Raw genomic sequence first — 13,628 nt, forward strand, 5'->3', positions numbered from 1 at the left:
AAGCTCCTCAGTAGCCCCTATCTGCCACGGAGGACCCCAAAAAATTAGCTGGGTGTGGTGGCGTGCACCTGTAATTCCGGCTACTTGGGAGGCTGAGGCAAGAGAATCACTTAAACCCGGGAGCCAGAGGTTGCAGTGAGCCAAGATCGCACCACTGCATTCCATCCTGGGTGACAGAGCGAGACTCCGTCTCAAAAATAAATAATAAAATAAAAAAAGACTAATCCTCAATTAACCTACGTTCTAATAAAGAAATGAATGCTAATGGTAAACAGTTATTATGGAAGGCATTATCATTTCTATGGAGGCTCACTCTAGTCATAATATTTAATGACTATCATAATGATAAAAGGATATTAAATCTCAGTATCATTAGAGTACTTTTCAATAAATAATACTTTATGTAAGTCAATAAACAGCACTATCAATTGGCCTGAATAAGTATTTATGGTTCAACAAATGTTCTTTTGAGTGATTACCGTGTGCCAGGTGCTGTCTTTGAGGATTTACAGGAAACCAAAAGCAGACACAGGCCAGCTGAGGTGGCTCACACCTGTGATCCCAGCACTTTGAGAGGCCGAGGTGGGAGGATCACTTGAGACCAGTAGACAGAGACCAGTCTGGGCAACATAAGGAGACCCCATCTCTACAAAAAATTAAAAAATTACTCAGGCATATTGGTGCATGCCTGTAGTCTTAGCTGCTCAGGAGGCTGAGGTGGGAGGCTCACTTGAGCCTGGGAGGTGGAGGCTGAAGTGAGGTGTGATCACGCTACTGCATTGTAGCCTGGGCAAGACTGAGACCCTGTCAAAAAAAAAAAAAAAAAAAAAAAAAAAAGCCAACATTGAATCCCAAAGTTGTTGGCTTGAGTAGCTGGATAAAAATGGGGTTGTTGGCTGGGCGTGGTGGCTCACGCCTGTAATCCCAGCACTTTCGGAGGCTGAGGTCGGTGGATCACAAGGTCTGGAGTTCAAGACTAGCCTGGTCAACATGGTGAAACCCTGTCTCTACTAAAAATACAAAAATTAACTGGGTGTGGTGGCAGACGCCTGTAATCCCAGCTGCTTGGGAGGCTGAGGCAGGAGAATTACTTGAACCGGGGAGGGGAAGTGGAGGTTGCAGTGAGCCGAGATCTCGCCACTGCACTCCAACCTGGGCAACAGGGCAAGACTCCATTTCAAAAAAATAAGTAAATAAAATAAAAAATGGGGTTGTCATTTCCTAAGATGGGGAAGACCATGGGAGGAACACATAGGGCGTGTGTGAGATCAGGAACTTATTTTTGGATATGTGAGATTGGAGATGCGTCTTCAAGTGGAAATGTTGAGTAAGTAGGTGAAGTAGGTAAGTTGCAGTCCTGAGTCTGGAGTCATAATTATATCATTATTATTGCTAGAGTAAGCCCCTATAAATATGATTACTAGAATAAGGCTCGGCAAATATTTCTATTTAAATAGGCCTCAATAAATTATTAGAGAAAGCTTCAATTGTCATTATGATTAGAAAAAGCCTCTATACATACAGTATTATTTTTATTTGAGGAGGCCCCAATAAATATTATTTTAGGGAATAAACCTCTATAAACATAATATTTATTAGCATAGCTGTAGTAAATAGTCTCATTAGAATCAGCCTTGTGAAACAGTCTTATTATTTTATGATAGACATTAGTAAATCTCACGGCAGTTAGCAACCATTTATTTTCTTTTTTTTATTTTGAGACAGAGTCTTACTCTCGCTCAGGCTGGAGTGCAGTGGTGCGATCACAGCTCACTGCAACCTCTGTTTCCTCGGACTCCTGTGACCCTCCTGGGACAGGCACATACCAATATGCCCAGCTAATGTGTTTTTTTTTTTTTTTTTTGGAGAGATGGGGTTTTCTCATGTTGCCTGGGGAACTCCTGGGCTTCAGAAATCCACCTGCCTTGGTTTTCCAAAGTGCTGGGATTGCAGGTGTGAGACACCGCACCCAGCCAGCATCAATTAATAGAATGAATTACTAACAAGTGAATGAAGAGAAGATCACGGTCATGAATAGTGTGTGAAGAGCAGGTTCCAGAGGTGAAGGCTCAGGGTTCTGGTGTTTCCTTTGAACGGACGCATCATGGGAGGAGAGAGGAGGCTGGAGTCAACTGGGGGTGGCGTGGGCAGGGAGTTTTTTCAGAGATCTTTTCATTTGTCCGATTATCCTACACATCCATTTCCTGGAAGTTGAGTTGTGGTGAGCTCCTGGACAGGTACTGTTGATTGATCTCTGTTCCCCTCCCTGCAGAAACGGAGAAGGTGGGGCCTCCATAATACAGCACCCCTGGGCCGGGTGCGGTAGCTCGCGCCTGTAATCCCAGCGCTTTGGGAGGCAGAGGTGGGTGGATCACCTGAAGTCAGGAGTTCTAGACCAGCCTGGCCAACATGGTGAAACCCCATCTCTACTAAAAATACAAAAATTAACCGGGCGTGGTAGTGGGCCCCTGTAATCCCAGCTACTTGGGAAGCTGAGGCAGGAGAATCACCTGAGCCCAGGAGGCAGAGGTTGCAGGTAGCTGAGATGGCGCCACTGCACTCCAGCCTGGGCGACAAGAGCGAAACTCCATCTCAAAACAATGACGAAAACAACAAGAAAAACACACAAAAAAGCACCTCTGCCCACATCCACCACCCTTACAGCTGTTTCTCCCTATCCCAGCCCCTCAAGGATGAACACTTTAGTAATTTCACATCAATTTTATTAGACCTCAGAAAGTTACTCTAATGGATATTTCATTTTTCTAACAACCTGCCAGGCAGGTGGGGACTTGAGTCTTCTCAGCTCCCTCCCACAGGCCCCATTCTTCCTCCTTCCGGCCTAGGACCAGGAGTCAACCTCCCCCCTCAACCCAGAGGTCAGAACTGAGCCCACTCATTCCCCTAGGAACCAGGATTTCAGGCCTCTAGACTCTCCTCCTCTTCAGTGGCCTCGCTTTAACTTCCAGATGAAGTTGGTTGACACATTTGGGCTCAGCGCGGTGTAGACAGGCGCCGACATTCATGCACCCGGTAGGCACATATGTAGAAAATCCCTGCATGAGAAGTTTAAATTGACCCCCTTAAACCCCCCCAGCCCCATTTCCACCCCAAGAGAGTCCAACACCCTACTCTCTTTCTCCCTGGGTATCCATGACCCCAGACTCCATAGACCTGGAGTCTTCCTCCTGACCCAGTGCTGAGGGACCCATGTGGGATACCCTATCATCTTCCACCCGATCTGCTGCCCACTCTGCCCTGGACACTGACCTTCCCACCCCTTGCCCCCAGTACCTGCGAAGAACGTCATGAGCACTGCCACCCAGCCCAAGATGTAGGACCAGGAAAAACGCCAGTCCCCAAAGCGGCGGCCCAGGAAGCTGACGGTGACTCCAGTGTAGATGGCCAAGGCCAACAAGACAAAAAGGGCTAGGGAGAGAGAGCAGGAGGATGCAGGTGAGACTAAGGCTGGGTGTGGTTTTGGAGATGGGCAGAGAGCTGATGATGGGGGTGGGAACTAAGATTGGGGAAAGGGGTGGAAGTGGGTTGGGGTGGGGATAAGAGTGAGGATCGGGGTTGAGTTGAAATTAGGGGTAAAGATGATTGAGGGATAGGTTTGGGATGGGGTTGGACATGGTTGTGCTTTATAATGTAACTGGCCATTGTCTCTGGTTCCTGGAAGGCAGAATCAATATTTGGAACTTCCTGAGTAATGGGAGGGTCTTTGTTATTCTTGAGCTTCTTGGGCCCAACCTGAGTTTATGGTAATGAGATGAGATGACGCAGGGTTGGATGTAGTCATCAGAGAGACCAACCAGGCCAGGCACAATGACTCACGCCTGTCATCCCAGCACTTTGGGAGGCTGAGTCGGGTGGATCACTTGAGGTCAGGAGTTCAAGATCAGCCCAGCCAACATGGTGAAACCCTGTCTCTACTAAAAATACAAAAATAATAATAATAATAGTTAGCTGGGTGTGGTGGTATGCACCTGTAATCCCAGCTACTCAGGAGGCTAAGGCAGGAGAATCACTTGAACCCGGGAGGGGAGGTGGAGGTTGCAGTGAGTTGAGATTAAGCAACTACACTCCAGCCTGGGGGACAGAGCGAGACTCCATCTCAAAAAAGGAAAAAAAAAAAAAAAAGAAAGAAAGACCAACCATGATATTAAGAGGGTTGGGGCTCTGAACAACTTCATATCCGGGAAGAAAGGAAGCTGGAAACTGAGTTCCATCAATGGTCAACGATTCAATCAGTCATGCCTATTTAACAAGACTCCAGTGAAAACTCTGGACACTGAAGCTCAGTGGCGCTCCCTATTGGTGAAAACATCTGTATGCTGGGAGGGTGACCCCTGGCTCCACGGGAAGAAGGCTTGGAAGCTCTGCATTTTGGGCTCTCCTAGACTCTGTCTCTTCATTTGCTTGGGCCTGAGTTGTGTCCTCTAGAATGAAACTATAACTGTAAGTATAGCACTTTCCTGCATTCTGTAAGTTATTCCAGCAAATTTTTGAATCTGAGTGGGTCTTGGGAACCTCCTAATTTGTAGCCAGTGGATCAAAAGCATGGGTTGCCCAGGCACCCTGCTTGCAGCTTGTAGCTGAGGTGGAGGCAGTCTTGCTAAGGACTGTGGTCTTAACCTGTGGAGTCAAACACAAATTTTAGGTGATTAGTGCCAGAACTGAATTGTAGTACACCAGCTAGTGTCAGAATAGACCGGAACTCGAAATAGTCATGAGGTTGGTTTTGGGTGTGGGGATGGGATTAGGGTGGGGTGGGGTTGAGTGTGAGGAGGAGTAAGGGGTGAGAATGGTGTTGAGGGGTGGGGACAGATTGGGGTTTGAGATGACAGTGAGGAGAGGGGTAGGGAGAGGGCGGGCTTACTCACTTGAGGCAAAAAACATGATGCCAGCAGAGAAGGGCCGGGAGATGCGGGAGAAGGTAGGCTGATGAGTGAAGGCCATGATGCCCATGATGATGCCGGAAGTGGCGCATAGGGCAGACAGGATCATGAAGGCCCGGGTGGCATTCCAGTATGCTGTGGGAGCACCCCATGGTCACTCCCACGCCTCCCCTGCTCTAAGTGAGAGATGCTGCTACCTCTGAGATGAAAATGCCTTGCCCCTTTCCTTATCCCTAACCCAGCTCATCCTTCCCTTCTTTGCAAATGCCCTCTTCTTCACCTGGCAAACTCCTACTCATCCTGCAAAGCCTATCTCCCATGACCCCTCCTCTAGGAAGCATCTCCCCACCCCTCAGTCATCATCTTTACCCACGGCTAAAGGTTGTGACTCTCTTTGTCTGTCTCCTCCTCCAGCCTGATTGCTCCTTGAGGACAGGCACTGGGTTGGTTCTGTGTCATAAACACCCCCACCACACATTTGGTTTGCATTCTGGCCTCGGGAAATGTTTGTTGAATGAATGAATGAATGAATGAATGAATGAATGCTGATTCCCTATATTTTCCTGCTAATTACTATTCTCTCTCACATTTCTTTCATTTCTTTTTTTTTTCTTTTTCTTTTTTTTTTTTTTTTTTTGAGACTGAGTCTTCCTCTGTCACCCAGGCTGAAGTGCAGTGGCACAATCTCAGCTCCCTGTAGCCTCCGCCTCCGGGGTTCAAACAATTCTCCTGCCTCAGGGTCCTGACTATCTGGGACTACAGGTGCACACTACCACGCCTGGATAAGTTTTGTATTTTTATTAGAGACGGGGTTTTGCCATGTTGGCCAGGCTGGTCTGGAACTCCTGGCCTCAAGTGATCCACCTGCCTTGGCCTCCCAAAGTGTGAGATTATAGGCGTGAGGCACTGCACCCGGCCTACTCTTTCATTTCTTTTATACTACTTGCTTATATCTGAAAATGTCCTTTTTACTTGTTTTTAACTGATTTATAATGTCTGTCTCTCCTCAGTAAATCCTTAGCTCTGCAAGGACAAGGGCCTTGCTGTCTCATTCACCACAGGGTCCCCAGCACCTAGCACCTGGTGCATAATAGGTGCTCGATAAATGCGTGAAATGAATGAGTGTTGAGCACTGGGGCCATTCTTCTCTTGTGCTTTGCCCAGCGCTGGCCCCTCAGGAGATGCTGTGGGAAAGATAATAATAATCTCTTCCTCCTTTGGCAATAGCTAACTATATGCCAGGCTCACTACCCAGGTGTGATGTTATTTGTTCCTCCAGAGTCCTATTCTATAAGTACCATTTTTATTCTTATTTTTCAAGTGAAGAAATGGAGACCCAGAGAGGTAAAGTAACTTGCCGAGGTCTCATAATTAGAAACAGGGCTGGAGTTGGAATCCAAGCTCCAAGGCCCGCGTTCCTAACTGCTTGGCTATTCTGTCTGCTGGAGCACCCAGGAAAATGGTATACCTCAAACCTTGCATCTTGCCATTGAAAAGTAAAAAGTCTAGGATCTTTGTAAAACCCAGTCTTTTGTCTTGTAGAAGCCTCAGTGAGAGAAATTCCTGACAGGTTCTCCATGGATATTTGTATGGGTTGAGTTATATCTTTCTGTCCCCAGCTCCAAATTTTTATGTTGAAATTGTGACTAGTGCCTTAGAATGGTACCTTATTTGGCAATAGAGTCTTTGCAAATATAATTAGTTATGAAGAGATCACGCTAGAGTAGGGTGGGACTCTAATCCAAAGACTGGGCTGGGCCTGGTGGCTCCTGCCCAGTGTAATCCCAGCACTTTGGGATGCCAAGACAGGTGGATCACCTAAGGTCAGGAGTTTGAGACCAGCCTGGTCAACACGGTGAAACCCTGTCTCTACTAAAAATACAAAAATTAGCCAGGCGTGATGGTGGGTGCCTGTAATCCCAGCTACTCGGGAGGCTGAGGCAGGAGAGTCACTTGAACCCGGGAGGTGGAGGTTGCAGTGAGCCAAGATCATGCCACTGCCCTCCAGCCTGGGCGGCAGAACAAGACTCCATCTAAAAAACAAAACAAAACATAAAACAGAGACTGCCGTCCTTATAAAAAGAGGAATCTGGACACAGACACGCTTTCAGGAAAAATGCCACGTATGAGGGGGACAAAAATTGGAGTAATGCATCTCCAAACCAATGAACACCAAAGATTCCCAGAAAATCACCAGAAGCCAGGGAGGGAGGGAGATGGAACAGATTCTCCCTCACACCCCTCAGAAAGAAGTGATTTTGCCCACATCTTCATCTAGGCCTCCAGTAGTGTGAGACAACACATTGCTCTTGTTCAAGCCACCTGGTGTGTGGGACTTTGTTATGGCACCCCTAGCACACTAATTCAGGCCGGTCACAGGGTCTCAGACCTGGAATCCTAGCACTTTGGGAGGCTGAGGCAGGAGGATTGCTTGAAGCCAGGAGGGTTTGTTTTTAAGTATTTCTTGTATCTTCTTCTTATTTTTTGAGACAGGGTCTTGCTCTGTCACCAGGCTGGAGTGCAGTGGCTCCATCTTAGCTCACTACAGCCTCAAACTTCTGGGCTCAAGTGATCTTCCCACTTCAGCCTTCTGAGCAGCTGGGGCCAGGGGAGCACACCACCATGCCCAGCTAATTTTTTTTGTTGTTGTTGAGATGGGGTCTCCCTACGTTGCACAGGTTGGTCTCAAACTCCTGGGCTCAAGTGATCCTCCTACCTCAGCTCCCGAAGTGCTGGGATTACAGGCTGAGCCACCCTGTCCATCTGAAGCTGGGAGTTTGAAACAAGCCCGGGCAATACAGCCAGATGCTCTCTCTACAAAAATCAAATCAAATGAAATAATGAGGCTGAGTGTGGTGGCTCACAGCTGTAATCCCAGCACTTTGGAAGACCAAGGCGAGTGGATCACCTGAGGTCAGGAGGAGTTCAAGACCAGCCTGGCCAACATGGTGAAACCCTGTCTCTTACCAAAAATACAAAAATTAGCCAGGCATGGTTGTGGGGGCCTATAATCCCAGCTACTTGGGAGGCTGAGGCAAGGAGAATTGCTTGAACCCAGGAGGCAGAGGTTGCAGTGAGCCGAGATAGCGCCATTGCCAGAGCAAGAGTCTGTCTCAAACAAAACAAAACAAAACAAAAACAGACAAACAAAAACCCGAAGACCTTCGCCAAACCTCCCTGTCTCCTGCATCCCTGGCAGAGATAAGACAGAGAGGCGGCTCAGGGCTGTCCCTCGGGGAATTCCCAGCCTGAAGCAGGAGAAATGTAGAAGTGTCACAGATGAGACAGCCAGAAGTGAGAAGGATGTGTGGAGTCAGGCAGATGGGACTCTGAAGCTGGTGGCCCAAGGCAAGTCTTTCCACTTCTCCCAGCCTCAGTCTACCTCTCCAGCAAACAGGCATCGTCCTTCCCCTCCCTCAGGGCTGGCTCAGGGAGAAATGGGTGGGCGAAGTCTCCCGTGCCTGTCATGTCCGGCACTCAGTGGGGCTTAGCTCTTCCTCTCAACTACTCAAGACGATGTTTGAATTTTGAGGTCACATCTCATGTCTCACTCTTACATACAATTGAACTGCTCTTACATGTATGTAAAGTGCTTAGAATAGCACATAGGGCATAGTAAGCACTCAATTAATGTCAGGTATTATTAATACTATTACTAGTAGTAATATATATATTATATAGTATTAATTAATTTTTATTTGTTTATTTATTTTTCTGACAGAGCCTTTGTCTGTCGTCCAGGCTGGAGTGTAGTGGCACCTTCTGGGCCCACTGCAATCTCCACCTCTTGGGTTCAAGCGATTCTCCTGCCTCAGCCTCCTGAGTAGCTGGGATTACAGGCGCGCACCACCATGCCTGGCTAATTTTTGTATTTTTAGTAGAGACCGCGTTTCACCTCTTTTGCCAGGCTAATCTCGAACTCCTGACCTCAGGTGATTCACCCACCTTGGCCTCCCAAAGTACTGGGATTACAGTTGTGAGCCACCACACCTGGCCAAATTTATTAATATATTATATAATAAGTGTGCAATATAATATTCTCTACTTTATATATTTATTATAATATATTGTATAATATATACACTATTAATTTATTATATTATATGTAGCATAATATATACTATTTATTAGATATTGAATGTGTAATATATAATGGATTCTACATCATATATACAATATATGTGCATTATTTATTATATAATATGTAGCATATTATATACAATATATTACGTATTAGTAATTTATTATATAATAGAGGTGCATGTATAATACACTATATTGTATATTAATTTATTAATGTATATATGTAGTTACATATATTATACATAAGTTATATGTAATAATATAAATTGCATATATTATACATAATGTAGTATATACTAACTTAATATATTATAGATGTTATGCAGCATGCACTATACTATATATCTCTATGTATCTCTCTATCTATGGCCTGGTACATTATAAGTAGGCAAAAATACTTTATGCTACATTATGCAGTATTTAGCAAATTCAGGGCCCATATTTCTTCTGTATCCCCTGGTACCTAACATAGTTCTTGGTCCATAGTAGATATTTAGAAAATGCTATTTCGTGACACTAGCCCCAGTTGCTGTGCATGACACCTTTGAGGCGTCAGGAAATGCCGCCTCTCCCAACTTAACCTGCAAACCAGCACCCCGTGTCACTGCAGCTAGAAAGCAACCCTGCAGTACCAGTTCTGCCCACTCCATGTGAGTGACCTTGGGTTGCTCCCTTTCCCTCTTTGAGCCGCAGAGTTCTCCATCTGGAATACAGGTGTCCTTGGGCCCCGAGGTCCGCCCTGCTCTTTCCCCAGGCGCGGCCCGGACCCTGGCCGGGGGGCTCACCGATGCTGTCTGTCTGCAGGTAGCACTTGTTGCCCAGGCAGTACCGCCACAGGCCCTGGTGGGCGAAGGACCCTGACAGCCGGTACTGCATCCAATGGTCTGTTGCCGTGGCCACCACCAGCAGGATGGTCCCCACCCAGGCACAGAACAGGCCACCACCCATGAAGCTGTACATGGTGATCTGCGGGGAAGGGGAGAGATGGGGTTGGGAGCTGGATTCCTGGGACTTGATGGAGGAAGGGAACTGGGGGAAGAGAGGGCTCAGGAGTGGGATGCCAGGTGCTTGGGAGAAGGAGATGGAGACCTAGACGCCTGGGTCCTGGGGAAGGAAGGGACTGGGGGCCCGGACTCCCGGGTCTGAGGGAGGAGGATGGTAGGGATCCTGGAAAGACAACAGGGAGGAGGGGCTGGGTTCTTGGAGCCTGGCGTCCGGGGGAAGAGAAGGCCGGGGACCTGGACTTCCAGGTTCTGAGCAAAGAATAGCTTGGAGGCCTAGATTCCTGAGTCCTAGGTGAGGAGAGGCCCAGGGGCCTGGATTCCTGGGTGCTGGGTAAGGAAGGGGCTAGGGGCCAGGGGGTGGACACCAGGTCCTGGGAGGAGGAGGAGCTGGGACCCTAGACTCCTGGGACTTGGGGAAAAGGGGGCTACAGGTCCCATGCTTGGTGCCTACCTGAGTGGCAGAGCCTGCCCGAGCCCTCCTTCTGCCACGGCCCCTCTGTGCAGACTGAGCTGAGCCTGGTCACTGGCCTCTTGGCCCCCATAGGTTCCCCAAATCCCTTAAGCCTCCCTACACAATGGTCCCACGATCCAGCAGCTTCCAGCAATCAGAAATGCAGCGGTGGCAGAGGCCTCAAATGGAATTTGCTGAAGCAGGCATCCAGGGGACTCCCCACCCCCAGCCCCTGCTCACTGACCTCTGTGACCCTCCCCTGGACCCACTACCTTGTCGCCAGCCTTGCTCACAACAACCCTGGCTTTGTCCGAGCTGTGTAAGCACACACATGCAAGATACAGGGAGAGTCACACATTTATTGTTTGTTCTTTGTGGGGATGGACACAGAGCTGTGGCTGAGGTTGAGGATGGGGCTCGTTGGAGCTGTAGATTCAGAGGACATTAAAGATGGGCTGAGGTACATAGGGAATGAGGAGAAAGGGGTTGGTAACGAGGGTGGGTTTGGGTTGAGGCGCAGAAGTGGAGTTGGGACTGGTGACAGGGATGGGAGTGAATGGGTTTGGGAATAGGGGTTGACAGTGGGGAAGAGAGAGGCTGGTAGGAGTGGCTTTGGGGTTAGGGAGAGGGTAGGGGATGGGGCTCGGGGAACCTTGGGGATTGAGAATGAGGTAAGGATTGTGGTTGTGGTTGGGGATGGCATTTGGAATGGGGTTGAGGCCATCAAGGAGACAGGCCTGGGCATGAGGTTTAGGGTTTTCTTCTGGCTTGGGATTCAGGTGACTTAGGTCAGGTTCACCAAGTGGCTCACAGGAGCTACTCCTGGGACCATGGTTTTGGGGAGAGGGGAGGATGGAAGATGTTTCTTGGGGTTCTTCTGACAGGGCCGAGGTCACTCCGGGCCCCAGGAAAACCCTCCTGGGCGACTGCAATCTCAGGTGCTGGACCCTCCAGGGTCCTAGTACTCTGTCTCCCAGTCCTCAGCAGCCGGTGGTGCTTCCAGGGGTGGCTCTGGACCTCGAGCTTCCTTCTTCCCATCCTGGGCAGGCAGTGTTGATGCTGATGGCAGTGTCATTGGTGGGGTCCTGGGGCCAGCCCCAGGGCCCCCCGCCCAACCCCTCTCTGGCTGCTCAGCTCTCCCGAGGCCTCCTCGTCGATGTGGGCCCCGGCCCCAGCCTGGCCTGTGCCTGACTTCCCAGCCCCCGCGTCCCCTGGGAGGCCTCCTGACTGCGCCAGGCTGAGTGTGGCCTGCCTGGGGGCAGCAGGAGCAAGAGGGCAAGGACTGTTGGAAGGTGTAGGCCCCCAGCAGGGCGCTGTGCAGGAGGCAGGAGAGGGTGTCCAGGCGTATGGGCACGGTGACAGAGGCCACGCTCTCTGGGAGCCCCAGGTGGGCGGGGTCTGTGGAGCTCAGGAGCCAGGGTGGTGGGGTTGGGAGAGGCGCAGGGGGCCATGGCTCAGTCCCAGATGACGGCAGGGACAGGTTGTTCCTAGAACAAAAAGACAGGTCAGTGGGGCTCAGCGTCTCCGTACTTCCTTGTTTCTCGCTGCCAGGCTGTCTCTGCACCTCTGCGGAAGGCAGCCATCTCTCCATCCTCAGTGCCCACCTGTGACTTCCTCCCCCGCTTCTCTCTCTCTCTTTGTTTCTAACCCGGGTCTCTCTAGAGAAACAGACAGCTCTGCCATGAACTGCAGCATGAGACAGAACTCAGTTCCAATTCCTGGCCGCCTCGCTTTTGGTGGTGTATCTTTGGACAAACCATTTTCCTATTCCAAACCTTAACTTGTTTATAGTCAAAGATGGCTTTGGATGGTATCAAAGGCACGAATAACAGGGCTGGGTCTGGTAAGTGCTAAAACAGTGGACAGCCACGATTTCTCCAGCCTTCTGGGGATCCCTGGAGTCTTCACATTTCTTGGTTTATTCTTGGAAATTTCTGTTCGATGAGTATCTGTTTCTAGCTCTTTTTCTTTTCTTTTCAAGATGGAGTTTCGCTCTTGTTGCCCAGGATGGAGTGCAATGGCTGATCTTGGCTCACCGCAACCTCCGCCTCTCGGGTTCAAGCGATTCTCCTGCCTCAGCCTCCCGAATACCTGGGATTACAGGCATGCGCCACCATGCCCGGCTAATTTTGTATTTTTAGGAGAGACAGAGTTCTCCATGTTGTTCAGGCTGGTCTCGAACTCCCGACCTCAGGTGATCCACCCACCTCGGCCTCCCAAAATGCTGGGATTACAGGCATAAGCCACTGCACCTGGTCTCCGCCTGTTTCTAAATATCTCGCTCAACTCTCACTAAGCTCTTCTAAGATTCTGTGTGATGATACCTGAGCCTTTTTTGTTTTTCCTGATTCTCTATGCAGTTCTGTTCAGCGCATCCTTTCTCTCTCGTTTTCACTGTCCCCTCCTCTCTCTGGGTTTATGTCCCCCTCTCAGGAGGTCTTTGTTTGTCTCACCCTTCTGGCCCAGCCCCGTCCTTTGGTTGTTCCATCTCCCTTGGGGCCCTCTTAAGTATCTTCTAGTAACTTCGCCTCCGAGATCCTTCGAGGGCCCGGGAAGGTTGGGGAGGGACCCAGGCGGAGAGAGGTGGGGCTTGGCCAGGTCAGAAATGGGGCGTGGCTCGCGGAGTGATCCGGACCCCTGAAAGAAAGAGCACAGCAGGGGACCTGGATGTAGTTCCTCGAGACAGCTTACTTCAGTCCTCCAGCACCCCCTCAGCCCCTCCTCCCTCAGACCCAGGAGTCCAGATCCCCAGCCCCCTCCTCCCTCAGACCCAGGAGTCCAGATCCCCAGCTCTTCCCTAAGACCCAGGAGTGCAGATCCTCAGCCCCTCCTCCCTCAGACCCAGGAGTCCAGATCCCCAGCTCCTCCCTAAGACCCAGGAGTCCAGATCCCCAGCTCCTCCCTAAGACCCAAAAGTCCAGATCCCCAGCCCCCTCCTCCCTCAGACCCAGGAGTCCAGATCCCCAGCCGCCTCCTCCCTCAGACCCGGAAGTCTAGGGCCCCAGCCCCTCCTCTCTCAGACCCGGGAGTCCATGCTCCAGCCCCTTCTTCTTCAGACCCCGAACTCTGGGTCCCCAGACCCTTTCCTCTCTCAGATCCAGTAGTCCCGGGACCCCTGCCCCCTTCTCTCTCTCTCTCTGTCTCTCTGTTTCTCATTCTCTGTTTATTCCTGCCATATCCTCAAGACAG

The 13,628-nt window shown here is 49.8% G+C and overlaps 2 protein-coding genes across 3 annotated transcripts; both read right to left on the reverse strand.

Annotated features, from left to right (window-relative positions):
- Positions 1-2,706: 2,706 nt before the first annotated feature.
- Positions 2,707-10,495, reverse strand: LIM2 (lens intrinsic membrane protein 2). 2 transcript variants are annotated; one of them, XM_001116341.5, is made up of 5 exons: positions 10,440-10,495; positions 9,770-9,950; positions 4,887-5,036; positions 3,295-3,429; positions 2,707-3,056 (listed from the first exon to the last, which is right to left on the reverse strand). In XM_001116341.5, the coding sequence occupies exons 2-5, from the start codon at positions 9,942-9,944 to the stop codon at positions 2,995-2,997; spliced, it is 522 nt and encodes a 173-aa protein (XP_001116341.1). In that variant the 5' UTR covers positions 9,945-9,950; positions 10,440-10,495; the 3' UTR covers positions 2,707-2,994. The 2 variants fall into 2 exon arrangements, with proteins under 2 accessions (XP_001116341.1, XP_001116349.1); XM_001116349.5 differs by having other exon boundaries at positions 9,644-9,950.
- Positions 10,496-10,780: 285 nt separating this feature from the next.
- C19H19orf84 (chromosome 19 C19orf84 homolog) lies at positions 10,781-13,053 on the reverse strand. Its single transcript, XM_015124525.3, has 2 exons — positions 12,893-13,053; positions 10,781-11,926 (listed from the first exon to the last, which is right to left on the reverse strand). Exons 1-2 carry the CDS (start codon positions 12,925-12,927, stop codon positions 11,398-11,400), a joined length of 564 nt encoding a protein of 187 aa, XP_014980011.3. The 5' UTR covers positions 12,928-13,053; the 3' UTR covers positions 10,781-11,397.
- Positions 13,054-13,628: the final 575 nt, after the last annotated feature.

The sequence above is a fragment of the Macaca mulatta genome, chromosome 19 (assembly GCF_049350105.2).
Source record: "Macaca mulatta isolate MMU2019108-1 chromosome 19, T2T-MMU8v2.0, whole genome shotgun sequence".
In the NCBI taxonomy this organism is placed as follows: Eukaryota; Metazoa; Chordata; class Mammalia; order Primates; family Cercopithecidae; genus Macaca; species Macaca mulatta.